Below are 26,098 nucleotides of genomic sequence, written 5' to 3'. Positions count from 1 at the left end.
GAGCTTGTTTTGTTTTGTCCCCTGCCGCCACCACCCTGGATTCCCCAGAAATCTTGCTAGGAATCCCTGCCTTCGTCCTGTCTATTAAAATCAGAGGCTGTTGAAGTTTGGAGCGCTGCATTCCTCTGCGAGTGAGTGAGCGAGCGAGCGAACCCTGCCTGTGCTCGCATGCTAAAGCTGTTGCCTCCTCTCCAACTATTTTAATCATTTCAGAAAAAAAAGGGGTGGGTCTGCCAGGCATTTGGCAAGAGGCTCCTTTCCTCCAGTTGAAGTGCAGTCAGCCAATGGCCTGGAAGCTTGGAAAATTTTGCAGGGCAGTTTCCCCGGACAGCTTTGCAAGGGTTGTGCCATTTCAATAGAAGCACACATCCACACACTGCGCTCTTGGCTTCTGGCTCGCCTCCCAGATCTGAGAGATCTCAGATTCAGCCACCCCTTCTCTCTCACTTTCTCTTGTCCCTGCAGTGTCGAACTTCTCCAAGCTCTGCTAGTCAGGACTCCTGAACAACCATGGCAGACACCACCCTCCATATCGTCGAGCAGCCAGCAGTCTCTGAGGCCTCGGAGGAGCCAGCAGGTGAGACCGAAGAACCCATCAAATCTGACCAGATCAATGGCGTTATGGTTCTTACCCTTCTGGACAAGATCATCGGAGCTGTTGATCAGATTCAGCTGACCCAGAGTCAGCTGGAGGAAAGGCAGCAGGAGATGGATGGGGTGGTGTCCAGCATCCAAGGGGAGCTCGCCAAGCTCACGAAGGCCCACTCCACCACCAGTAATACAGTCAACAAGATGTTGGAGAAAGTCCGCAAGGTCAGTGTCAACGTCAAAACTGTCCGGCAGAACCTGGAGAAGCAAGCTGGCCAAATCAAGAAGTTGGAATCTAATGAGGCAGAGCTGCTGAAGCGCAGGAACTTCAAAGTCATGATCTACCAGGTAAGGCACCTTTTGATCTCTTCCGCTCGTGTCTTTTTCAGTTGGTGCTTAAGACTGTCCAGCATGACAGATTGCCTTCTATATGGGGCTTCCCAAGATTCCCATTCTACAGCACGCCATATATAGGATATTCAGGACTTGTGTCATCACTGGAATCCTAAAGAGAACAAATGTATTGCCCAATATTTTGCAAATATTCCAGAGTTCGCCTTAAATGCTGCACCAGTGCAAACTTTGCAGGAATTTGCCAAAGAACCGTAGAGGGAGCCAGGTGCAGGAGGGGAGGGAAATAATTTGTTGTCTCGTGGCAATAGAAAGCCAACCAGTGTCCTTAAAGCTACAAAGCCTGGAAATCCCTTTTTTGGTTTGTAAAATGTGCTTATTGGGGCAATCATTTGGGAAAGCAATCTGCACATTTTCACTGTTGTCTGTTAGAGAAGTAGCATTGCAAGGAGCCCACTCCTACTCTGGGAGTTTGGTGCCAAGTCAGAGCTCTCTGTCCCTTGGGTTTGTGCTTGCTACTTTCCCTGCAAAACTAAATCTGATGCAGTGTGGGTTACAGATTCTTTTGGCCCTGACCTTTCAGGCCCTGGAGCTTTTTCACCACTTCAGTGAGAGGTTGCTTTGTTCTGCTGTTAGCAGTCCTCTTTCTAACACGTTTGCGGGCTAGCCTCACGGACCTCCTAATATCAAACAGTTCAAAATAGGCAGCTCTGAACCATGCGTCCTATTCTGTGGTGGTCTGGCCTTTAATACCTGTGTTGGAGGAGAAGTGGGACATCATGAGATAGGTTGCCCTGTCCTGTAAGGACAAACAAACACACACACACACACACACACACACACACACACACACACACGGCTTAGGACAGAAAACCTACAAAAATGTAGCTGCGTTTCTTACTATCGCAACATGAAAGGGGATCTAGTTATGTCTGGTTGAGGAATCTGGCAAGTAGCTGACGGATATAGCCCTCTGATTCACGGCTTGAGCATTCTCAATTATATCATGCCTCAAAGGCGGGAATACTCCAGTATATAAGGGTTATGAACACCACCAAACCAGATTTATAAATACACTTTATCGGAAGCCTTGTAGATTATGTTGAGGGAGTTTCAGGTCCCACCAGTAGGAAAATTGTGCAGGAGTGAGGAGAGAGAAATGGAACATGCAGCAGCCAACGGAGGAGGGAATAGAAAGGAAAATCTGTCTGTGCTGTTTTATTTTTCAGGGCGTTTTACAAATATGAACACAGATAGTATTTTGGTTGAGATATTTCCTCTCCCCTTTCACTGGAGTCTAAACAGTTATGAGGCGGTAGCAAAATGCTCTTGGGCTTTTGTGGAAACCAGATCAGCAACCTGATCTTGAACAAGTTCTTGAACAGTGGAGCCTGGGGTTCCAAGTTGTGCAGGTGTAGGGATAGTAAACCTTGGAATCTGTAAAGCACCTTCAGGGTCTGGTTCCCCTGGAATGAACTCAATAGGGAACATACTGTTGTGCAGTATAGTGGTTAAGGGAATGAGCCAGGAGCTACCGGTAGTTCAAATGCAGCTCATCCCTGGGGGAACTAGGTGACAATGCCCAGGTAACAAACCTTCATACCTTCCTCTGTCATATGGGAGTAATAATATTAACTTGTAGTACAGGATGGTTCTTAAGAATTTCTCAGAGAACCCCGTGTGCAATAGAGAACTCCATCAAAAGTGCTATATAAATACTAAGGCTGCAGCCCTATATGTCCTTACCTGGAACTTGAAGTGATTTAGCTTAAACTCAGTGGCAGTTGTTTCTGACTAAGCCTGCATAGAATTGGTTTAGCATTAGCATCGTAATGTTATTTTCTCAGTGAATACCAGATATTGATCAGATATCAGGAGGGAAATTTCTCAGACCATGCAGATAATGGGTTTTCCACCCACCTTGCCATTTTTCCTTTGGCCATTCAAGATATTCAAGGACATCCCAGCAAGCTGACATGTCTTGAATCACAAAAAAGATAAATAAAATGTAAGGGGTCCTACCCATGTTGGGCCATAAGAAAAAACCCAAACTCCACACTTTCTGAAGTGATTATTCAGTGATCCTGGTATCACACCACTAGACCAAATCGTATCTTCATTTTTTTATGATGATCATGTTATTTTCTCATTTCTATCTCATGGCTGGAGACAACAGGGATTTTCTTGTGTTTGGGGACAATGGGAGGCATGATAAGGATAGAACCACTGGAAAGACATAAGCCATGCAGATGGAAGCCATTAGTACCTTTCCTTGTACCTCCACGAAGCAGCATTCCTTATATGCAGTTGCAATGCTGCTTACTATTTCTATTTGATACGTATTAGATTTTATATCTCACTTTTCCTACAATGAGTTCAGAGCAGCATGTTAACCTCACAACAATCTTGTGGTGTAAGAGAGGCTGGCAGTGGAAACCTGCTGGCATACTCTGAAGTCTCATTGAGTTCCACAGGGCTTACTCCGAGGATAGCTTGTATAGGATTGCAGCCTGAGGGATGGTGACTTGCTGCAGCTACTCAGAGAGCTTCATGACTGAGCTAAGGACCTGAATCTAGGATTTCCATTTCCAGATATCACACTCTAGCCAGTGCCCCACCATGTTGGCTATTAGTAGGAGTAGCCACCTCATAGTTGCCCATTGTGGAGTATTGACTGAAATATTGTGAGTCTGGAGTTCATATCCCAGCATTGCCCTTAAGAGTCACATGCACATAGTCTCATGTAAACACCCTTTGTTAACTTATCTTTGAAATGGGAATAGTGATGGCCACCCCTGCAGGCCTATAATAATAATGAAGGAAATGTAGTGATGGCACAGGCTTGTGGTGTTGCAAAAATGAAATTAGAATCACAAAGGACTTCTGTACGCCATTAAGGGCTGCAGAAACAATGATTAAATGCTGCCCTTTGGAGCAAATGGAGAGCAAGCGTTTCCCTCACACATAGCCCCATAACACAGTGATTAATCACAATGGACTGTAGGGGGCCTAGGAAAAGCTGGCGGTGTATATACCAGAACCTTGCCCTGTTGCAACAACTTTTCAAACAATGGGAGAAAATGGATTTGCTTTCAAAGGGGGATTTTTTCTCACTGAGGTCAGCCTGTACTGTTGCTGTGGATGCTTCTGGCACTGTTTGTTTTGTTTCAGAATTACTCTTGTCTTGCACGCTGAACAGAGTTTGCCATCTGGGGCGAGAATTGGGTTGCACTGCTAAAATACTAACATTCCCTGTTCTGCAGCTATGGGACTAACACTCTGAAAACCCTCTGGGCAGCAGAGTTTTCAGCTTTCAATCTATGCTTTTGATTCAAGCTTTCAAAGAATCCAGTCTAGGATGACTGAGTGGGGTGGAGGTGGGGCACTGTATGAATATTGGGGAGTGGGGTGGCAGAGCAAGTTTGGCGCCATGATCTGGGTGGATTATTACTATCGACCACATCAGAGGCGGATGATTTCCTCAGAACTTATTAAAGCAGCTGCTTGCACAGGTGTGACTGTGAACACTGCAGGACGCACTTTCATTGTTGCTTCATGCCCTCATCAGAATTAGCAGATCAACATGCACCTAGCTCATGCGGCCTGAGTATGGCCTGTTGTTTGCTAAGGCTACTTGAGTACAGTGAGTGAGGACTGGCAGGCAGGAGTGCCAAGGTCTGCCTCTCTACTTCTATTGTGTTCTGTCACCATCACTTTGGTTGTCTCTAAGGCCCAGGCCACCTGACCTTGCCTACACAACTCACACTGCAGCTGACAATGATTCTGTCAAAAAAATAAAAGAGTCTGAAGTATGTTAGGCAATACCTAGAGCACAGTAGACAGTCCTGAGAATCCCTTCTTTAAAGTCTTTGAAATAACTGCTGTCTGCATTTGAGCATTTTAATGCATTACACACTCAGGCCTGAGAGTCAAATGCTGGCTGATTCTTCGAATTCTCCTTAGGCCACAGCCCTCACTGGCTCTGTTTTGCACCCCAAATATTTTTGCCTGGCTGTAACATGCCCTACAACTCTGATAATGCCTCTTGTTGTCCTGGATGGAGGATAGAGAAGATTGTGTGATGGTGTGTAGAAACTAGCCTAGCATAAGAAGGTGAAATGTAAATTTGTTCTTCTGCCACTTTTGCCTCTGATCCCACCCACCATTGCCATCTGGCCCTTGTTCAGAAGGGAATGTTGCCCTCATGCTGAAAGTGTTTCCCCCACCTCTGCAATTACACAATAGCAAACCCTGGTTTATCACTGAACACAGGTTTGGCATTCATGTTTTTGGCACAATACGTCTTTGCAGAATCTTTACAATTTGAAGGGTGCACACTTAAAACATAATACTCCAAAATGCAATGTGTGAATTGCTCCTCTGTGAAAATAGAATTAGGGTGTGGCATTTGTTCTGGATTTATTCAGTCTGGAATGAGTGGGTGGTGTTATGAGTACCTCTTGTGCTGACTCCTTGGAAATGCTGCTTGTTTTCCTGCCTGGATCATTTGGAATTCCAGATCATTCACAGTCCTTGACTCCTGTCTTTGGCAGCGCTGTTTAGGTGCCAATGAGACAGAATTATTTTTCCACATCTTTCCATTATTCCTTGCTTCTACTCCCTCTGCGTGTGGTGGTGGTGGTAGCATCCTTGGCTTACAGTAAAACAGAGGGGCCGACCCCTTCCCATTTTTAAAGGCAGTGGTGAGAGCTTGAGGCAAGTGGGAGAAAGAGTTTGTCTTTCTAGATCTCTGTCTACATGTCCTCCTTGTTCCGGCCACATGTACCGGTAATCTGACAGTCATACTTACAAACACTCCTATGATTTTGGCAAGAATGCTGAAGAAGCTTTCTTTGGCGTAAACACAAAACTGTAGGTGCGTGAGGGAATGACTTTTTCTGCAAGGCGATTGCCATGAATCAAGAGGAAGAGAGAACAATATGGGCTGCCGAAAACCCTTCCTTGATCACTGGAAGCTGCACCCCAAGTTTCCCTTTGGCTGTGAACTACTGTCGGGCTGCTGGCACCTCTTCAAACTTTCCAGCAGAACCACAAGGCAGACAAAATTCTTGGAGATTTTCAGGGTTCTCTTATCTGCGCCGTGTATTGAATTCACACACACAACCTTGATGACAGTCATTCTTTACTCCTGTATGCAAGCCCTTCATCTATTCTGATATATTTACTTCCACACCGATTTCACAAGAGAAGATGGTTCTTCATTTGTCCTATATGCAACAGGAACAAAACTGCAGAGAGAATCCATGATTTGGCCCAACCTGCATATGGACTCTGTGGTATACATGTGCACCCATGCTCACACCCTTAGGCATGTGGTTTGCAGTGTCAAGGGCTGCCACACCCCACCTATTCTCCCCTCCTCACTTTGGAGTTTACTGTAACACAGCAGCCTCTCTCTGTCAGAAGAACAACTGCAACTCCTGGATGCTGCAACGTGCTTTTGACGAATGAGTTTTTGTCCTTCGGGCATAAAAATCCATCCCAGTTAGAGCCGCAGAAGGCCCTATAAGGCCATGGCTGTGCCCTCTCCTGGGAGCCAGCTGTGGGATTGTTCTATTTTCAGACTCACTTGTGGCCTCGAAGCTGCAGTTCCCCAGTGACACCCAGAGAATTCAGCTTCATGGTTCCCATCGGCACCATTTAAACATCAGTATATCATGATAATCATTGGCTGCTAGCAAAAAAGGTTACTTTTTCAAATTTCTAAATGAAGAAAAAGCTCTGTATCTAGATGCATAGGGTTGTTTCTCTGCCCACGTAGAATGCAGAATCTGAAGGATTTATTGTTAACATGCTGCTGCTCTTGCTGTTTATTTTAAAGTAACTGAGGCTGGAAACATGGCCTTGTTGGAATGCTGTTTGCAAGCAGCTTGATGGAAGGAAGCAACATTTCCCATTGGTATTCAAGATAAGATAAAGTTGGGAAGAGGATGAAAGTGGGGCATGGTGCCATAGTGGTACCTACGGTAAGTTGTAATGACAGCTACAACAATAATAGTACTTGTGGGCCCACAGAAATAAATGCAGCACACTTTTCGGTTGGAAGTAATTACATCTCATTCCAGCCATGAATAAAGTTGTATCCTTTGCCAAACTTTAGACATCAAAAGGGTTTGCTATCAATCTCTTACCCATAAATTAAATATTTATGGAGCCATTTTATTTCTATCCTCTCAGTCAGCATTGTTTTTCGAGTTGCAAATTCAGCAGCCCTTCCTTGGGAACAGGGCAAGTCAGGGAAGCCTTTACATGAAGGATGGGAGTACTGTGGCCCTCCAAATGTTGTTTGACAGCATCTCCCATAATCCCTGACAATTGTCCATGGTGCCTGAGGCTGATGGGACCTGGAGTCTAGCAACATCTTGAGGGCCACAGGTTCTATAGCCGTGTTTTACTGAACCAGTTTCCTTTGGAGTCCAGAGCACTGGGACCATACGGTAGCTTAGTACACTTTTTCTTTTCCAACAGATATACAGGCTGATAGGCACATGCAATCGGTGCTAATTCCAAAGCAATAGAAGTCCAGCACCCCTAAACCCTGGAGGAAAGAGCACAGCACAGTAATAGAGTGTGTGTTTTACATGTTCATTCCACAGCATATGCAAGCAGAGCTGGTAAAGATTCCTGTCTCTATCCCTGGAGAGTTGCTAAGGCAGTTCCCTGTGTCCCTGAAAACAGTTCTTTCACCAAATCAAAAAGTTATTTTACTTTGCCATGCCTTTTTGCAACCATTGCCATGCAAAACTGATTTTCAGCTCCACCACAATTTTAGAATTGGGTGTGACATGACTTTAGACAAAGAGCAGCTGCACTATCCATTAAGCAGGCACCTATTGTTTGACATCAACTGACAGGTTATAACGAGAAAGAGGAGCAAGAGAGAGCACGCACATGCACACACTCTTCGCTGTGCTCTCTGGCTATACAGTAATACAGTTTGGGACAGTGAGAATTCATCACACGGAGGCTGTACTCATGGGCTTAGCTCCATGATTTATGTGAGATGGAGAAATGAGAAAGCAAAATGCACCAAAAGTAGAGAAAAGAACCAGTCTGAAGAAAAGCCATTTAGGGAAGAGATTTGTTACCGGAGGAAATGGGAGTCCAAAAAGTACTTTTGCATAAAAACAGACTGCCCTGAAAAGTTTTCTTCTACAGTAGGTGCATTTGTTACAAAAGGGAACCAAGCCTACCTGTGGACCCTTTTTCAGACTCCTGGAGTAAATTCCAAAGCTGACAATGCCTGCAGTACAGAACAAAGACCAGAGCAGGAGGCTTTTGTTGATTTTGTATCATGTCGGGGGAAGGAAAAGCAGATTAAACATTTAGAACAGAATGCCACAGGATGTTTAGTCTGCACCTTGAGGCAAATATGGCTTAGGTTGTGTGTGTGTGTGTCTCACTCCATCTTCTGCAGGCTGCCTGGTTGTGAGTTATGGATAGCTTCAGGGAGAAGGAGAAAGAAACTCCGGAATCAGTCAGTTGACCTGTTTGCATTGAAAGATGGGGTAGACATTTGAAGCAGAAAGTGCATTAATTTTCAGAAGGAAAGATAAGTTATTTTTAGGCTTGCAAGTTTTTAGGGTTGCAGCACAATCTCTTTACTTTTTATCCCCAAGACCCTCCCTGCCCCTTCAAGCTGAGAAGGTCTGATTGAATGTCCAACCTTCAGTATTTGACAGATAAAAGCAGGCACAAATGTGGTCAGGTGAAATGAGAAAAAGACTAGCATATACTTCAGTAATGAGGAAGGAAGGCACTTAATAGTGGAACATAGGAAATTCTGAAAAATATCAAATCACAGGAAGGGAAGCCTCTTGTTTTTGCAGGCTGCAAAAATCAGGGTGGGGTTCTTAAGCACCCGACAGACCATAACTCATTGGTGGTGGGTTTGTGGTTACCTTGGGTGAATTACAAGTTGTTCAGACCTGGAACAGCAAGTCACCTGTGGCGAGTAAGAACGGTCTGCAGCGAAACAAGAAAGGAAGCTTTCATTTCTTTGTGGGCTGAAAATGCCTATTAACATTTGTGTGAGAGAGCAGGGGCCTGTTACTTTTTTGGGGGGATGAGGGAATTCTTTGCCCGGCTGCTATGGGCGCCTTTGCTTGTGCAACATCCTTGCTGCCGTGATATTGACTTGGCCTGCGCCTGGCGGCTGTGGCTGTGCTTACCAAGAAGCCTTTGGATTCCTCGATGGTGCCCACTGATCATTCCTTTTCCTCACCTTAGCCCAAGAGCATCCATGGACCATCACCGGAGAGCATGCCCTTTTTGGAAGACAGTGAGCTTTCTGATCCTTCAGAAGAGACTTTGCCTTCTGAGAATGGGCCCTGGCCCCAACCAGCACATGATGAGAAGGGAGGCAGCCACTCTGGCCCAATGGAGGCAAAGCCATCCACGGATCATACTGAGCCCCTTCTCCTGAGACTCTGAAAGCAGCTGACCAGGCACCTGAGTAATGGCTGCTGGCCTCATTGAGACCCAGGACCCTGCTCCTTCTGCTTGCAGAGAGGTCCTGGTTCATTTTAGCTTCTTGGTAGATCAGAGGGTGGGGCAGGAGGCTTCTGCTTTAAGCATTGTGTGCCTTTCTGCTGTGTTTGCCTAGCCGCCTCTGGAAGGGAAGGAGAAAAAGAGAGCAGGATATCCAGAGCTCTTGGGTGCTTTGCACTGTTCAGTTTGTAATGCAGCTTATTGGGAGAAAGGGGGAAAGAGAGGAGGGCCACAAGCCCCACCCTTGGCCCCCACCAACTTTAGCCAAATCATGGCTTCCCATAGCCTTTTCTTAACAATTACAGGGCTCTCGCAAAAGATCCCTCTGGTACTCGCCCCCCCTTACCATAAAGCTGTATAAATATGAAATTATTATTAATAATAATTCTGAGCACTGTTTGATAGTCTTGAACAAGGTGCAGCTTCTCCCGGTGCTTTAGCTTATCTTTCCGTGAAAGTGGGAGGGAGTCTGCAGCCATTTTGAAGCTCAGTGGGAGCGGATTTCAGGCGTGAGGAATTCAGAGTAAGATCCAAAGTGCTGTTCATGGATACAATCAAGATTGCATTGCTCCCTCTTTTTACGATGATTATCCCCCATACTCACTGTAGAAATGATAACAATCAAAACAGTGCAACTAAAGAACTAGGTTTCAATCAACAAAAGCCGGACACACCCTCTTTCCTCAAATGAATATGTGCCTATAGTTGGCTACAAATATAGATGCTCCTGAGAAATAATTCTATGTGGTCTAAAACCGAGGGTGGAGATTCCTCTCTCCACACCACCTGACTGGCACCATTCCTTTGAGGAATTGTGCTTTTCATCTCACTGAACTGAATACAAGGATATATTATATCTTCTTGTCCTCCAAAAACACCCTCTCAGGTCCTCTAGAGCTTCTTTTCTCCTCCCCCCCCAACATGTTCCTGAACATCACCATTTGCTTAACTGCTTGGTTTGGCTACTGCAACCTTAGGAAGCTGGAAGAAGATGAACTAACAGGTACAAGCAGTTTGAGAATGGCCACAAGCTCTGGACACTCCAAGTAGACAGGGCGCATTTCCCTGAGGTCAGTGCATGGGAAGGGGTCCGAGGGTTGGTGCCGCCTTGTTTCATGTGTGCTTTGAGCCTGGCAACAGGATCTACCTGCTGTATGTTAGCTGGCAAGTGACGTTTTCGAATCCGCCTCACTGTCGTGCAAACTAGCACTTGCCCTGGCAAGGTGGCACATATTGGCAGAGTCCTGCCCAAAGCAATGTGTGTGCCAAGGTGTCATGGAAATGGAAATCAGCTCCTCTAAGATTTTGGACAGCATCAAATTCAAGAGGTAGCAAAATTAAAACTGGACAAATCATGGGTCTTCTGAAAATCTAAGCTGCATTCTTCGGGGATTGTTTTGGGTCCTGAGTATGAAATAATAATGTATATTTGGCAGCATTTGTACTTGGGCAAAAGGTTTGAATGAAAGTAATGCTCCTCTTTAACTTAGCTCCACAAAATAAATATTTCATGGGATCTTGAGAGACATCTCTAAAAGGTTTTTCTTTTTCTTTTTCTAATCCACTGATGGGTAATCCCACCCCAGAACTATTCTGGTTCCCTAAGAATACCATGTTTGAAATACTGTGGGTTGGAGTTGGACTGTTAGTTCCTATTGATATCATTGGGACAGATTGGGCATGTTTTAATGTAAGGCCATTGATTTCAGTAGGAACTAAGCTAACAAACTTTATCTGGAACCTGCTATGTGTATGTGTGTGCATCAGCCTTCCCTACCTTGGTGCTCACCAGAAATTTTGGACTGCGAAGCTGGGCCATCCAGCTGTCAAAATTTAAACTGTTGGCTCCTAAGAGCAGAGGCCTGTCTCCTATAGCTTAGGTTGCCTTCCACAATAACAGTGACTGGAACCATAATAGTAATCCAGCAGGAAGTTCTCCTGAGCAAGCTCTTGTGAAGCTCCCGAGCTTATGCAGGAGAATATTCTGCATTGTACCTTTTATCTTTGCTGTGCAAAAGTCAGCTACTATAAGGTTTTGCTTTTGTTTGTCTTTTAAAAAAAGAATGTTCTGTTCAAAGCTCAAAATAGGCCCAGCTTCTTGTCCGAAGAAAAGTTTGGGGCCCCTAGATCTCTTACAGCATTTTAACGGACTCCTATTATTAAATCAGCTTTGTAAACAAACTCACAAAAGGTTACTAGCCTGTTTTTATTTGTTTGTTCGTGTTTTTTTTTTTAAAAAAAAACCCTTACTAGCCTGCTGGGGACTCACAGAGGAAGCTGAAAAGAGCTCTGCCCCTCCCGCAGCTGTCCACTGCATTTTTATGGGGTGTATGGAAGAGGAGCATCTCCCCTTTAAAGCCAACCTGCTTGGTTTGTGTGCTGAGCACAGAGGAGGGAAAGGGTGTGCCATTCTGCCTCAGCCAGCCCACTCATTGTGCTTCATTGAATTCCATGCCTTTGTCTGCATGCAGCTCCTTGTCACTTATCGCTAGCAGCCAGCAAGTGTTAAATACAAGGCTGTATTAAATGTAGGTGTGGCCTGCTGTTTTCACACTCAACGACTAGGAATCCTTGTGTTAGGATTTGCGTTCCCTGAAAGCAGGGCCCAGACTGAGGCTGACCCCATACAGGTAAATGAGTGGGCTGTTCTTCAGGGGCGTGACACCACTGTGACTTTTGACAGATGCATATCAAGCAGAAATTCACCCAGATAGGGCTCTTTTTAGCCTTGAGGTCTAGCAATGGGAAAAGGAGGATCCTGTTGAACCTCAAGCCTGCTGTGCAGAGGTTAAAGGCATATAGAGCCCACATCAGGTGCAGCAAAGCCCACATTCCATTTGGCACATCCCACATTCCATTTGGCGAAAAGAATGAGCGACCTCACATATGCTGTTTCTGGGCAAGTCATCTTGGTAAACTGGAGTATTTCCTGACCTACGGCTACATTTGCTGCTAGGAAATAAATGTATCATCTGCCTGATCCCAGTTGTATGCTTGTTCCAGTTTGGAATTTTAGCTGTCCAGCCACACCCTCACTGAGAGGAACACAGATTTCAAATGCTTCTGTAGAGTGAAGAGCCTCATTATTTTCCTGGCTGGGCATAGGAGGCCCCCTCCTGGTGTGTATATGTTTCAAATTCCTGCCTTAATCTCTCCCTCCTGAAGCCGCACCTAGCGGGAAAGGCCAGGGAGAGAGGAGGGAGGATGTGGAACAATGAAGTGCTTTGCTGTGACTAAGAAGTACTGTACAGAATTCACACTCGGTTCCTTTGGAGGCTAGAGAGGAGCCAGGCTCCCAAGCAGATTTCTGTTGCTTCCAAATGCACATTTAAGAAGTCTCCCAAACTCTGCTGGTCTGGGATGGGCAAGAGTAGAGTTAGGCAGATGGATAGCTAGATTGTACAGGTGATGAGATCTGTGTCTGTCTAATCTTCATCAAGGTTTTAATCTGGAGAAGAGATTGGCCAATAAGGAGCTTGCTTTGGTCCCATAAAATGGTTTTTTGTGTAGTATTCACCCTTGGGTTGGATAAAAATGCCTACTATTTATCACTGTTGTTGTTCTTGTAGAGAATTTATGGGCTGCCCAAGCTTCCAGGGCAGCACATAGATAAAAGAATAAAACATTACAATAACATTATCTTTCCAGGTTGTGTTTCTGTTTCTAGGGGTGATACCTTTCCCCTGCACTGCACATGCTGTATTTTCTTTCTGGGAAAATCAACTTTCCGTTTGAATGAAAGAATGGATGACAAACTATAAATAAAGTGGTTTTCTTTCCTGTACCCTCCAGAGAACAGGACATCTGTTGCTGCTGTGATTGTAGTGTAGAACCTGGTTGTATCAAATGTCACAGGCATAAGTGTGATATTTGTGGCAACAAGCAATGTCACTCTCCCACAATCCCATCTCCAAACCTTGTGCCATTTTTTTTTAAAAAAAGTTTGTATTTTCATTCATTCATAATGCAATTAGGGATGCAGTCGTAGGCATTACCCAGCAGCATTTCTCTGAATAAACATTGAGAGAATTGAACTACAATACTGTGCATGGTTACTTGGAGTAAGCCCAAGTGAGCTCTATGTAACTTGATTAAAACTACATAAGGAAAAGTAATGCAGCCAAGGTGGAATCCTAAACATGCTTCCTAGGAAGTAAAAGCCAAAGTTGAATTTGCACAGTAGATGTAACAGTGTCCTGATTAAAAGCATCTATAGAAAGTTGCAAATTTGATCTGAGTAATATAGGATGGGGAAAGGTGCATAACATTTAACCCTCCAGCTGTTTCTGCACTCAGAATACCCTCTCCCCCAGCTGCTGTTCCCACACAGGATATATTTGGCATACCAATTTACATTTTGTGTAGTTTTGGTTTACTAATGAAATAGGGATGAAAGTAGGGAAAGGTTGGTTTTTCATTGGAAAAATGGATAGTAGCTTTTGCTTATTAAATTTTAAGTTATCTTAAACTTCAGGTTTGGGGAAATGCATATTGATTTATTAATTGGGTCAAATTAGTCATATTCATTAATTTCAGAGCAAAACCTAGTTGAATACCATCCAATAAATAAAACCCTTTCAATCAGTTGACAGCTCATTTTACAGGTCAAGTAGTACAGCAATGCACCAGTCCAGCATAGGAGCTTTTTTAAAGAAAAAAGAAAAAAAAGGAAGGAGGGAAGGAATGGTGAACACAAGCAATGTTACTTCTCCACCAGATCTGTGCCATGCCATTCTTTGACCCTTTTCTTTCCCATCCATTATTATTTGGAAGCTGAACACTCCTCTTCAGTGCCAGAGTGCACAACAACCCTGGTTCTTTATTTTTCTTTCTCTCCCCCCACCCCCCGTCTCATAATAAATGGCAATACAACCATTTCCCCCCTCTCAGCTCCACACAAAAACTATTATAGGTAGATTTGGTATCACACTGTTGTCCTTGAATGGAGACTTGGGACACCATCACACAAAGGATGGAGACAGACAAAAAATAGCATCCCACAGCTGTGGTACAAGTCTGGCTTTGCAACTAAAATGACATGTGAATACAGTCGAACCACCATTTACGTAACCCATTGGTTACATAAACTTCGGGATGCGCGTGTGGCAAACTCACAAGTATTTTACCATGTTTCACCTACACGTGCATGCGCAGCAGTGGTCCTCAGGTTGCGGAAACCTCGGGATCCGAACAGACCTCAGGAACGGATCCTGTCTGCAACCAGAGGTACCACTGTATACAGTTCAGGCAACTCTTTGCTTTTTATTTTATATTTAAAGTTCATGCATTTACCTATTCATTCATTGCATTGGCTCTTTTTTATTTTTCAAAAAGGAAACTTCTTTTTAAAGTACAAAAAATGGGTGGCATTTATTGACATTCCCCCCACCCCAAGACCATGATACTGTAGGAGAATATGCACATTTGGCTCGATCTCATTCAGGACCCAAGTGCTTTGAAAACATCATTTTCTTGTCCCAAAGATTAAAATATGGTAGTGGCGTAAGTTCACCGGCTGTCTGGATAAGCCCTTATTTATTTGGAGCTTGAAACCATGCCCCTTCCCTTCTCTTGAAACCTGAATTGGGCTAACGGTGCCGTTGTTTTTGCTTCTCTCATGCAGCCGCACTCTCAGGCCTTTAGCTGTTCCCTACGCCTACACCACTCCTAGTTTCGTAACGCCAGGCCCCACCAGGCTGGGAACATCACTCGTCTTTGTGTCTTGTTGGCCTTTTATACATGAAGGGGAGTGTTTATATGTGTTGTAGCAACCAGGCGGTTTGAGTGTGCCCATAAAGACTGCTGGATCAGTGACTCACTGCTCAGGAACGTGGACTTGGATGGGGAACACATGGAGGGGCTAGCAGGAAGGAAAGCTGTCCTGCGGAGCTTGCAAGTTGGGAGGGATTCATACACAGCTGAGCCCTTCTACTTTGTCTCCTTGCAGCTCCCATAAAGGTGTACCCAGCCTTCCCAGGAGCTGGAAATCAAGGATTTGGGAGTGCACAAGCCAGACTCCCCTCTTTCCATTCTGTGTGCAGCAGAAAGCAGAGGTGGGGTAGTGATGGTCGGCAACAGCACTCCCTTTTGAGTCTATATTGCTTCCAGGACAAAGGAGCCAATTTGCTCTTCCTTGTTCCTCCCAGTAGATTCCAGTCCCTTTTGTGCCTTTGGTTGTGTACGTACACAAACAGCAGCCAAGGAATTCATGGTGGACTAGCATCCTTGCTTGCTAATTTTCAAAGTGTGCTCTTGCCAGGGAATCCTGCATTCCTCTTCCTCAGGAGCGAATAAGTTTTCTCAGTGGGGACATCACTATCGGCAGGTAAGCTTCCCTAAAAGGCAGCTGGCCCATCTACTCCCGAGTTTCATCTCAATGCACACAGCCACAGGGGGAATGTTGGATGCATTACACAAGGTAATGGCTATGAGACCCAATCCAGGCTCCATGTGAACTAAGTACAAGCCCTGGAACAGGCCCCAATTTCCTTCTGCAGTGTGCTGGGAGTTTCATGGCATACATGCAGAGGTTCCTCAGCAGATGGGTCCATGTGGAAAGGGTACCCTGATGGCAAAACATTTATTGTTTCCGAGTGGCAGGCTGTGGTGGTTACTCATAAGCTGTTGGTGGACTGACTGGGAGGGTTGCAGACTGCCACTTTACAAGCCATGCTATGCTAGACCCTTTGCCTGGCAAGCCCATCCTTCCTTTGGTCAGTTTCACTGCTAAAGAACAAGGAGTCGTTTTGAAATCACTTCAGAACTGAAATGGACTATGCCAGGAATTGCTTGACCAAAACTAGCTAGGGTCTCTCTTCAACAGATCTGCTTGCCATTCATAGCATCATCATTAAATTTGCATCCTTAGATCTCAGGGTGGTTCACAGCATAAAAATGCAAGCTAAAACACAGTCTAGGGTGCTCGTGGATGTGCTCGTGTCAGATGTGCCCTAGCTTAGCAGTTTCAGTCACAAATGCTTCCACTCAGAATCCAGTGTGGACTGTACCAACTGTTCCCAGAGCATATCGGGGGGGGGCAGATTATTTCAAACATACTATCAGAGGTGCTGCTTCCAGTCATCCACCACTTTTCCTCCCACTTCTACCACAAATTTAAATAGTAAGCCCCACCTGTTCATGCCAGTTTTGAGAATACTTCCATTGCGCTATTGTGTTAGAATCATAGAATTGTAGAGTTGGAAGGGACTGCGAGGGTCATCTAGTCCAACCCCCTGCAATGCAAATATTTTGTCCAACATGGGGCTTGAACCCATGGCCCTGAGATTAAGAGTCTCGTGCTCTGCTAAGTGCCCTCCTCCAGCATTTGTTTGTATGCACACTGGCAGTGGGATAAGTCTATATTCCTGCATACTTTGTTGAATGCTGAGTATTGTAGCTGCTGTTGGTCATAGTTCACTTCCATTTAAGTTTAAACAGTAGAGCTTGGCAGCTGGATGGTCTTGAAACTTGCAGGTTTGAAACCTTGAGGACTTGAAACCTGCAGCTCTTTAAAAGAACAAAAGCTCATGGCAGACCATGTTCCATGATTTGTGGTGTAGTAGTTCATTGTGTGCCATAAGCCGGGGGGCTGTCAAGACGGGACCTACGTGCAACAGAGGGGGTGTTTGGAACTCGCCCTTCCTTGCACAAATGTTGTGAAGCCAAGAAGGAGCCGATAAGGATCAGAGCCGTCCGGATATGGCCGGCTTCCAGGTGTAGCTATGCCACTCTGGAGAGGGGGGCAGCTTTTGTTCAGGCTGTCATTGTGTGACTTCCGGGGGAAGGAAGTGATTCCTGGTGTTGCTGGTCCAGCAGTAGCCAAGAGTCTCTGGGAGACGAGGAATTGCCCTCGCAGGTGTTGTTGTGGAGAAAATGACTGCCCTTGCTAGATTTGGGGGCTGGGGGTGGTGGGATATCCTGATTCCGAAGAACCACCCTTTCCCCTCAGAGGCCACATGTGAAGTTTGTCCCAGATCTGCAGACTTTATTGCTAAAGCAGATGTTGGCCCTACGTAGCCAGTAAAAGACTGGAAAACCAGCACAGCACGGCAGCTCGTGTGAGTAAACAGCAGAGGGTTTAGGTTAGAAAAATCACTTCTGCTCTGCTTGATTGCAGAATGGGTGCTCTCAGGGCCAGAAACTGAGAATCCAAGATTCACAATACCACTAAATAACTATTTCTAAAGTTTCAGTTGTTGTTGTATGGGGTTTTTCTTTACAAGCCTTTGCTAACCTGATACTCTCCAGTGGTTTTGGAATACAATTCCCACCAGCCGCAGCCAGCACAGCCATTCTGTACAGTTCAGCACTGGACCTGGTTTTTCTCAGGCATTGCACTGCTTGTCTGGCAAACACGGGTCACCTGCAAACCTTAAAACAGCAATATCTGCCTGATACTTGACGAGGACAACACTAAAAGGATCACCATATCAAAAAATAGTTTGTCAGAGCATGCTGATCTGGGTAAAAAGGACTGCTGTAGCCATTTTATTACATGCCAAATAGATTATTTGAGATGTTATCACAATAACAACAGCCCTATGAGTAGACAAGTGTTTTTATGGCTGTGTTGGGGCTGAAAGTTCATGGCTTACCTACAGCCACCAGCTGAACCCATGCATAAGAGAAAAAAAGGTCTGAACTCCTAGTTCTGTTATCACTTTGCTTCTTAAATAGCCAAAGTCCATGTTAGAACCAGATTCTGTTCTCATTGGGAAAGCAACCAGCCCAATCCTCTGGATGCCTGTAAAATGCGTGTCACTGTACACACTGTTGAAAGCTACTTGTAGAAAGTTACTCTAGGTCTAGGATATTTGACCAGTGATGCTAATGCCCCACCATGCCTCCTTTCTTCCAATGAAGATCCTCAGGGGATTGCCTTGTGCAGAATGGCTTCTACCATGACTGGCCCTTTAAGGAGGCCCCAGTCCTCCTTTCCAGGAGACAGTCAGGCCAGCCCAAAAGAAGAGCAGAGTAGGGAGCAGCTAGCACTACCAAGACCTAATGAAGGGCTCTTGAAGCTCAGAAATTTAAATAGCCAAGAGGTAGTAATCAGGAGAGGAAGAAGTCTGGCTTGATGGAGAAGGAAAGAGAGGAACATAGGCCTGAGGGACAGCCATCTCTTGTATCCAGTGCAATTTCTTTCTCGGCCAGGGCAAGGGGGACCTGACAAGAGGCTCTCCCTACCACCCTAATACTCTTGGTAGAGGATATTGGGGAACCTGGCCATTTGAGTGCCCATTGGGTGTCCTCAGAAGGCACCAACAAGAGGACTGATCTCTCCCTATATCCCATAGCTGTGGGATAGGGGCTATTGGTGTGCCCCACACCCCACAAGCTAGAAATAACCCATTGTGAACCACCCAAGATGATTGGGACTGGGGTGAACTCCTGGTGTCTACAGCAGATATCATTGGAGAGGACCCAGGCATGGAGAAATGTGAGAGAATGTTCTGAGAAAGTATTGCTATTGCTTTGATAGTTTGTAAAAAAATTGGGACTATATTACCCAGGAAAAGGTGTGTGAGATTGGGGGCCTTAGCTTGTAGCAAGGGCCGCAGCTCAATCCATCTGGAGCTGCTGCACTTTGCCTGCCTTGCCTTGAGTTGGGACTCATGTTTGAGCATATTCACCCATAGACTGTGGGCCATGTAGCTCTGTCCCATCTTAACACATGCAGGGCTTTGTATGGTATACCCTCCATGCAGCACCTCAGTTGCATTGCCTACCACACCAGTGCAGCTCTCTGGACCTTTTGCTGTATTGGTGCAACCCCACAAATCGTAAGCTTTTCTTTGTCATGTTTGGACCCTGTCCTTCCTCTGAGGAGCTCTAGGTGGCTCATTTTATTATTGTAACCAACGTGTGAGGTTGTGAGACAGTGACTTGCCCCATTACATGCAAGCCAGTGGTCTTCACAGATGCATGGAGATTTTCAGCTTGGTCTTCTTCTCACATGTCAAGCCTGCATTCTAGCTACTGCTGCAAAACAAAGAAGCCCAAACCGGTCTGTTGAAACACAGCCATTAGTCACATTGCTTGAAAGGGTGGTGACCAGAATTGACTTCTTAAAAAATCATTTATAAAGCAATCGTAGCAGCATTATGGTGTAATAGCACTATATGTCTCTTTCATTTAAAAACAGTATAGCTGAGAAAGCATTTTTGCACGAATTAAAAGATTGATTAAAAAATAAACGGGGTCATAAAGTGGCATAAACCACAAGGGCTACCAGTTTTTAAAATTTGTAATATCAGATAGTGTGAATGCCTGATGGCTTAAAGAATGAAACAGACAAATTACCAGCGCCTAACTAGGAATTCCAAGCAGGATAGAGTTTGCTTCGTTCAGGAATTCCCTCTGCAAAAGTCAGGGACAAAGGACAGTGTGGGCTTTAGCTGGACAAACTTGAGGAGGGTCTTTAAAATGTTCAAGTTTCCCCAAATCACAAGGTTCTTCATCAGGCAGAAAAGTTTTCTGCATGGGAAGCTGGAATTGTCACTGTTCTGTCGCCTTTCCTCCTGTGCCTCGTTCCCCATTTTTCCTTGGGCTTGGCTTGTGACTTTTCCCAGCAATTCCCTGCCCCCCCCTCTACTTTTCAAATAGTACCATTCCAGGAGTCATAAATCTGCCTATCTTTCAGCCCCAGTCCCAACGCTGTGTACGGCGGTGGCTATTTCCAGCGTGTCCCAAGAATGCCAAGCGGGGGATGCACGCTATGTGCTGCTTGGGTGAAAACCAATATCAGTTCCAATCTGCCCCCTCCTCACCCACATGCCTGCCTGCACGCTTTCATGCAGGCACACCATGGCTGAGCCGGGTTCTGTTCAGAGAGGAACAAGAAGTTGAATTAATAGAAGACTTGGTCTAATTCTGATCTGAAGTGGCATCCCAGTGTCTGGAAGGCACCACTTCAAACTGCCTTGTGGTGGGTGGGGGCAGCAGAGGATAACATAAATGTGAGTTGCTTCATAAAAAAAAAAATTCCCATCTAGAAGATTGGCATGTCCAGGAGACCAAGCTAGAACCTTTCTCCCTGAGTTTACTGCATAAAGAGATTACCAGTATTATTTTTTGCAGGGTAGAGTGTACAAATCATGGAAGCCCCCACCCTGAAATGGTACAGTTCTGACTTAGGATGACCAATGCAGTGACAACTACGTCTGTCTGCAGCTAGGAAAGTGATGGGGAAATGCATTAGAAAGCGTGGATTGAACAGATGGTTAATGAGAAGATGTGTATACTCCACAACAAGCAAATCAGGGTGAATGCCCATTGTCATATGAATGTCCCGCAAACAAATCAGAATGAGTGCAAGCAAATCAGAGTGAATGCCCAATGAACAGGTTGTCTGGAGGAGCCCATTACTATTCAGGGCCTATTACTGAATTACTGTATTTCCTAATCATTTCCTAACCACTTTCCTTTTTTGCTGCTCTGGGAAAGTGCCATATCAGACCATATGCACCAGAGGGCAGCCTTGACTTTCAGCAATTTTTTTCAGGCAAGTGCCACAAACTTGTACCTATTAGTCATGGTGTCATTCTGCACTATGAACATCTTTTCTGACAATAACAATAACTTACTGTAACTTAAAGCAAAGTACATATACTTTGAAATAGTCACATACTCTTCTCCTGCATAGGCCTGCCTCTATTTCACCTCCTTTCTCTGTTGTTTCCCTGTGAGCTTATGGATTGTAACTTCCATCATGCGGGGACCTGTCGTGCCTGTTTCCTTAAAGTGTCAAGGACATAGATGGTGACAGACAGATGTAACAATGATGCGGGGGAGGTGGAAGAGGCTTACGGGAGGGATAGTTTTGCTGCTCTTAGGTAAAGGTACCCCTGACCGTTAGGTCCAGTCGTGGACGATTCTGGGGCTGCGGTGTTCATCTCGCTCTATAAGTCGAGGCAGCCGGCATTTGTCCGCAGACAGCTTCTGGGTCATGTGGCCAGCATGACTAAGCCGCTTCTGACGAACCAGAGCAGCACATGGAAATGCCATTTACCTTCCCGCTGGAGCAGTACCTATTTATCTACTTGCACTTTGTGCTTTCAAACTGCTAGGTGGGCAGGAACTGGGACCAAACAACGGGAGCTCACCCCGTCACGGGGATTTGAACCGCCAACCTTCTGATCAGCAAGTCCTAGGCTCTGTGATTTGGATCACAGCGCCACTGCTGCTCTTAGCCACTCTCAAAAATTGATTATAGTTCCTTATTTTAACAATTTCCCCCTATCTTTACTGCACCTTAGTAGCTCATAATCCAATTACAGGCTGACTAGATCATGTCTGCTCACACTGTGAACTATCAGTCCTCATGCAGCACATCAACCATGAATTATAGTCCAATCAGGATTATGAAAGTGTCTGCTTTTGCAGCATGCCTGGGACAACAACAACATAAACTGGTGAGGGTTTGTGTCTAGCAGGGCACATAATGCAATATACGGTAAATTGGCTTGTGCCCCCAAAAATTGTACATTGGAAATAAAGGAAGCTCTAAGAATTGTTCAGAATATGTCACATGATGAGATGGACATTTTCCCAAATGCTGCCACAAACAATAAGTAGTAAGTACCCACAAAATTTCTGCAATCCCATTCTTCACAGCTCTTAACAGTAACAATATATGCAGGAAGGATAATTATAGTTTTGCCAGTGTCAAAATACTGCATTGGACTGCTTTGAAAATGTGGTGTCTTAAAGGGAGAAAGTCCTTTAGTGGTGGGGCCAGTGCTGGGTTGGAGGTTTCTGCAAGGTGGGCTTCTTTCCACATAAGCAGGCTCTACAATTAGGCAGCAAGAAACAGTCTCAGGCAGCAGCAGTCCCTCCACTATTCTCAGTGAATCTCCTAAATCAGGTTTAGGGGACTATTGGCCTTCCAGATGTTGCTGAACTAAAAGTCCCATCAGCCCCAACAAGCATGGCCAACAGCCAAGAATGATGGGAGTTGTAAGTTCAACAGCATCTGGAGGGCCAAAGATGCCCCACACCTGCCCTAAACTAGCCTGCCCCCATTAGGTTCAGTGGAGGCTCTTGTCCCATCACCAGTGTTGAAATAAGGTTCAATTGCCAGTGCAGGACATGGAATGAGGGGCATCACCGTCTCCTTTGCCCCATTCAAGGTGTGGGCCCTGCAGCCCAAAAAAACAACTGTTGCCCTAGCCACCTGCCAGAATTGGCACAGATCAACTTCTGGTCACAGGAGCTAAAAGGTTCAGGGAAGTTTTTAATGTGTGACATTTTAATGTATTTTAAAACTTTGTTGGAAGCCACCTAGAGTGGCTGGGGAAACCCAGCCAGATGGGCAGGGTACAAATAATAAATTATTATTATTATATTATTACCCCTGGTCTACACTGACCGGCGATAGCTCTCCAGAATTTCAGGTAGGGGGTGTTCCCAGCTTTAGCCGGAGATGCTGGGAATTGAACCTAAGACCTTCTGAGCTCCAGCTCTTCCTCAAGAGAGAAGAGACACTGGTTAGTTGATGTAGGGAAGAATTAAGGACTCCTTCAGTGGGGATTGCTTTCTCCCCACAGCACAGGGGACAGGGCAGCCAGCATTAAGAATCTCATGATTTCATCCTTGTGTCTTGCAGGACGAGGTGAAGCTGCCAACCAAGCTGAGCATTAGTAAGTCTTTGAAAGAGACGGAAAAAGAAGGCGAAGAGGTCGTGGTGGATGAGGAGCACCATGAAGAGGAACATATTGAGCTCTCCTCAGATGAAGAGGTGGAGGTGGAGGAGATTATTGAGGAGTCACGGGCAGAACGCATTAAGAGGAGTGGCATGAGGAAAGTGGATGACTTCAAGAAGGCCTTCTCCAAAGAGAAGATGGAGAAGACCAGGGTGAAGACCAGAGAGAACCTGGAAAAGACCAGGGTGAAGACCAGAGAGAACTTGGAGAAGACCAAGCAGAACCTGGAGAAGACCCGACACAACCTGGAGAAGAGGATGAACAAGTTGGGCACCAAGATTGTCACCAATGAGCGCAGGGAGAAGATGAAGACCTCCCGGGAGAAGCTGAAGAAGTCCTTCACCCCCGACCACGTGGTCTATGCACGCTCCAAGACAGCTGTCTACAAAGTACCACCTTTCACGTTCCATGTCAAGAAGATCCGAGAGGGGCAGGTGGAAGTGAAGGCCACTGAGATGGTGGAGGTTGGTGGGGATGAGGCAGAGAACACAGATCTGCTGAGGGGTGAGAGCCCTGAGATGAGCACCCTCTTGCATATTAAAGAAGAGGCGGACACGATGCTGGCAGACAAGAGTGACAGCGAGTGAGGCTAGAGTGGCATTGGAAGACCATCAAGAGCTGACCATGTAATCTCTCACGTTTCCCCTTTTTGGCCTCACATGGGTGTGCGCACACACACACACGGAATATATATATATAGATCTTGCAGCCCCGCCCCCCAAATGCGACACCAAGGTGCATTTTTGTATATTTCTGTTTCAGCATATAGAGCACAGGACTTCATAGCAATCCATCAAACACCATTCCTACGACCGAGAGCTTGCTTTGCCTGCCAGCCTGCTGTGGCAACACCCCCCGCCCACCCAGCCCAAGGTGCTATCAGCAAAATAATCCATTTGCATGCCCAAGAAGCATGCTGCCTCTTAACTATTCTCCTTGGGGCTCAAGAATGCTTCCAGGGACCAGAAGACAAGATTGGACGGACAGAAGGAAGAGCAGTGTGGTGCAGAACCAAAAGAAGGAAGGGTTTGGCACAGTACTTTACTGAACTGGGGGAGGAAAAGTGACTGGGGAGGGATGCAAATGTGAAGCCATGCAATGGTGCAAGAGGGAGGTCTGTGCACCCCGCAAACCATTTTCCAAGAGATTATTTTTTATGCAGTCACATTCAAAGGGCCTTATATTTGCATACATGAAAGAACAGCAGCTGCCGCTGTGCATGCCGGAAGGAGGAGAGGAGAGGAAAGGTGTCCAGGCTCGAATGGTCAGTGCTCATTTCCTGGGTAGGGCATGGTGGGGAGTGGCAGACCAGTAGGTGTGTCTGTGAAAGAGGACAGAGAGCACAGAGAAAAGGTGGATTGTGAGTCTTTGGCTGCAAGCAAAGTGTTAATAGCAAGAGCCAAGAGGAAACTCTTGTCCGGTCAGCCAGCCACCTTAACTCCTGTCCCTGAGCTGGATTCTGCGCACTGAAGATGGCTTTCTGCAGTGCCTAGATTCCAGGTCAACATCTGTGCTTTCCTGCTAGGCTGACTTGCAGCAGCCCATTTTTAACTCAGGCACTGCTATTTGGGTGCTCTCCAGTGGGGTACCCATATGGGTTTGCTGTCGCTATAGTGACTGAACTTGCTGCTTGGGGAGGGAGCATTCAGTGACCCAAGACGTCTTTGTTGTATGGGTAAGGTGCTTCTCAGCAAACTCCCCATACTTCCTTATAGCTACCTCTTTGGGCTTTTTTGTTTTAAGTTTGTGGGTGAGCCTGAAGCCTCACTTTTTTCCCCAAGCACCACCAAAAAGAGGCTTCTTTCCATGGTGTTCAACACATGCAGCTGCCTGCACACACACATCTCTGGTCCACCAATTCATGAAGCAGATGAGCAGCCCCCTCTTCCCCACTTCCTGCTGTGATTCTCCCAAGCTCCCTTGTGGGATCAAGGAGGGAAAGTCTGCAGCATGCTCTGTCCCAGCAGCGAACTCTGCCAGGGTTCCCTTGGCAGTGGTGCCAACAGGGCAAGATTTGGGGGCAGACATCTCAGCAGATAGAGCAGGTGGGCCCCCAAACCTAGCAAAGGCAGCTTTATCATATTTTGAACAAGTAATGCACATTGCCACCTGCAGCAATGAAGTAGTAACGCATTGCCATATAAGCTAAAAGGCTGAAAAAGGCCATTAAGTCCAGAGCCTAAAACAACCCACCTCCACCATTCCATGCCCAGCATTTCCACCACAACCTATACCAATGCTGCCTGCTCTATCAACTTAGCCAGTAGCTTGGCTGAGCCATCCATAGCCCGGTAAGGAGGTAGAGGGGTATGTGCGTGTGTGATAGGAATGTTTTTACTCAACCATGGAGTGTGCAAGCTCCCACCACACTAGAGTTTCCAGTGAGCCTTTCTGTTCTTGTTACGTTGCTGTGGATCTTGCGTCCAGGAGAAGACAGGAGTGCCCAGAGTACCAGATATGCTTGGACTTTTCTTAAGGCCATCACACATAGGGCAGAGACCACACACCACTCTGGGGAGAGAGCAAGGGGCAGGGGGAGGGTTGTGCCAAGCTGCTGCATTGTTCCTTTTCTAAGACTGCATCCTGGTGAGCAGCATGACTAATAAACTTCCTTTTCTAAAAGAACAGGTGTGAGGTGTTTGCAAGGGGCAGGGGGGGGAGCGGCATCAGGCAGGTCACTTAGGCAGGTGCAGCGCAGCACCAAGCCACACACATTAAGGGGACTTCCAGGCTCGCTTTGTTTCAGGTGGGATTCAGTCACCGCCAAATTCAGGTTGTGCAGCGAAAGCCAACCTGGTGCTCTTGCTAATCATACTTTCTGTGCCGTAAGGAAAGTGACGGGAAAACACACTGGAATGTGGGGTAGTGGTTTCTTGACACTATATTGTATAACGTCACTGCAAACAAATTAGACGAATGTTCAATAAATAGCCAACATCATCTAA

The 26,098-nt window shown here is 45.9% G+C and overlaps 1 protein-coding gene across 1 annotated transcript; it reads left to right on the top strand.

Annotated features, from left to right (window-relative positions):
- Positions 1–362: 362 nt before the first annotated feature.
- CAVIN1 (caveolae associated protein 1) lies at positions 363–26,098 on the top strand. The gene is made up of 2 exons (XM_035136521.3): positions 363–936; positions 23,057–26,098. Exons 1-2 carry the CDS (start codon positions 511–513, stop codon positions 23,738–23,740), a joined length of 1,110 nt encoding a protein of 369 aa, XP_034992412.1. The 5' UTR covers positions 363–510; the 3' UTR covers positions 23,741–26,098.

This window comes from Zootoca vivipara, chromosome 12, assembly GCF_965207765.1.
Source record: "Zootoca vivipara chromosome 12, rZooViv2.hap1.1, whole genome shotgun sequence".
Classification (NCBI taxonomy): Eukaryota; Metazoa; Chordata; class Lepidosauria; order Squamata; family Lacertidae; genus Zootoca; species Zootoca vivipara.
This window is presented reverse-complemented; position numbering and strand designations above follow the sequence as displayed.

What these genes read in the sequence shown, in the direction of transcription:
- CAVIN1 (XM_035136521.3), top strand. Translation starts at nt 511, where the DNA reads ATGGCAGACACCACCCTCCATATCGTCGAGCAGCCAGCAGTCTCTGAG. An exon ending in TCAAAGTCATGATCTACCAG is followed by an intron (nt 937 to 23,056) that starts GTAAGGCACCTT and finishes TGTGTCTTGCAG; the next exon opens with GACGAGGTGAAGCTGCCAAC.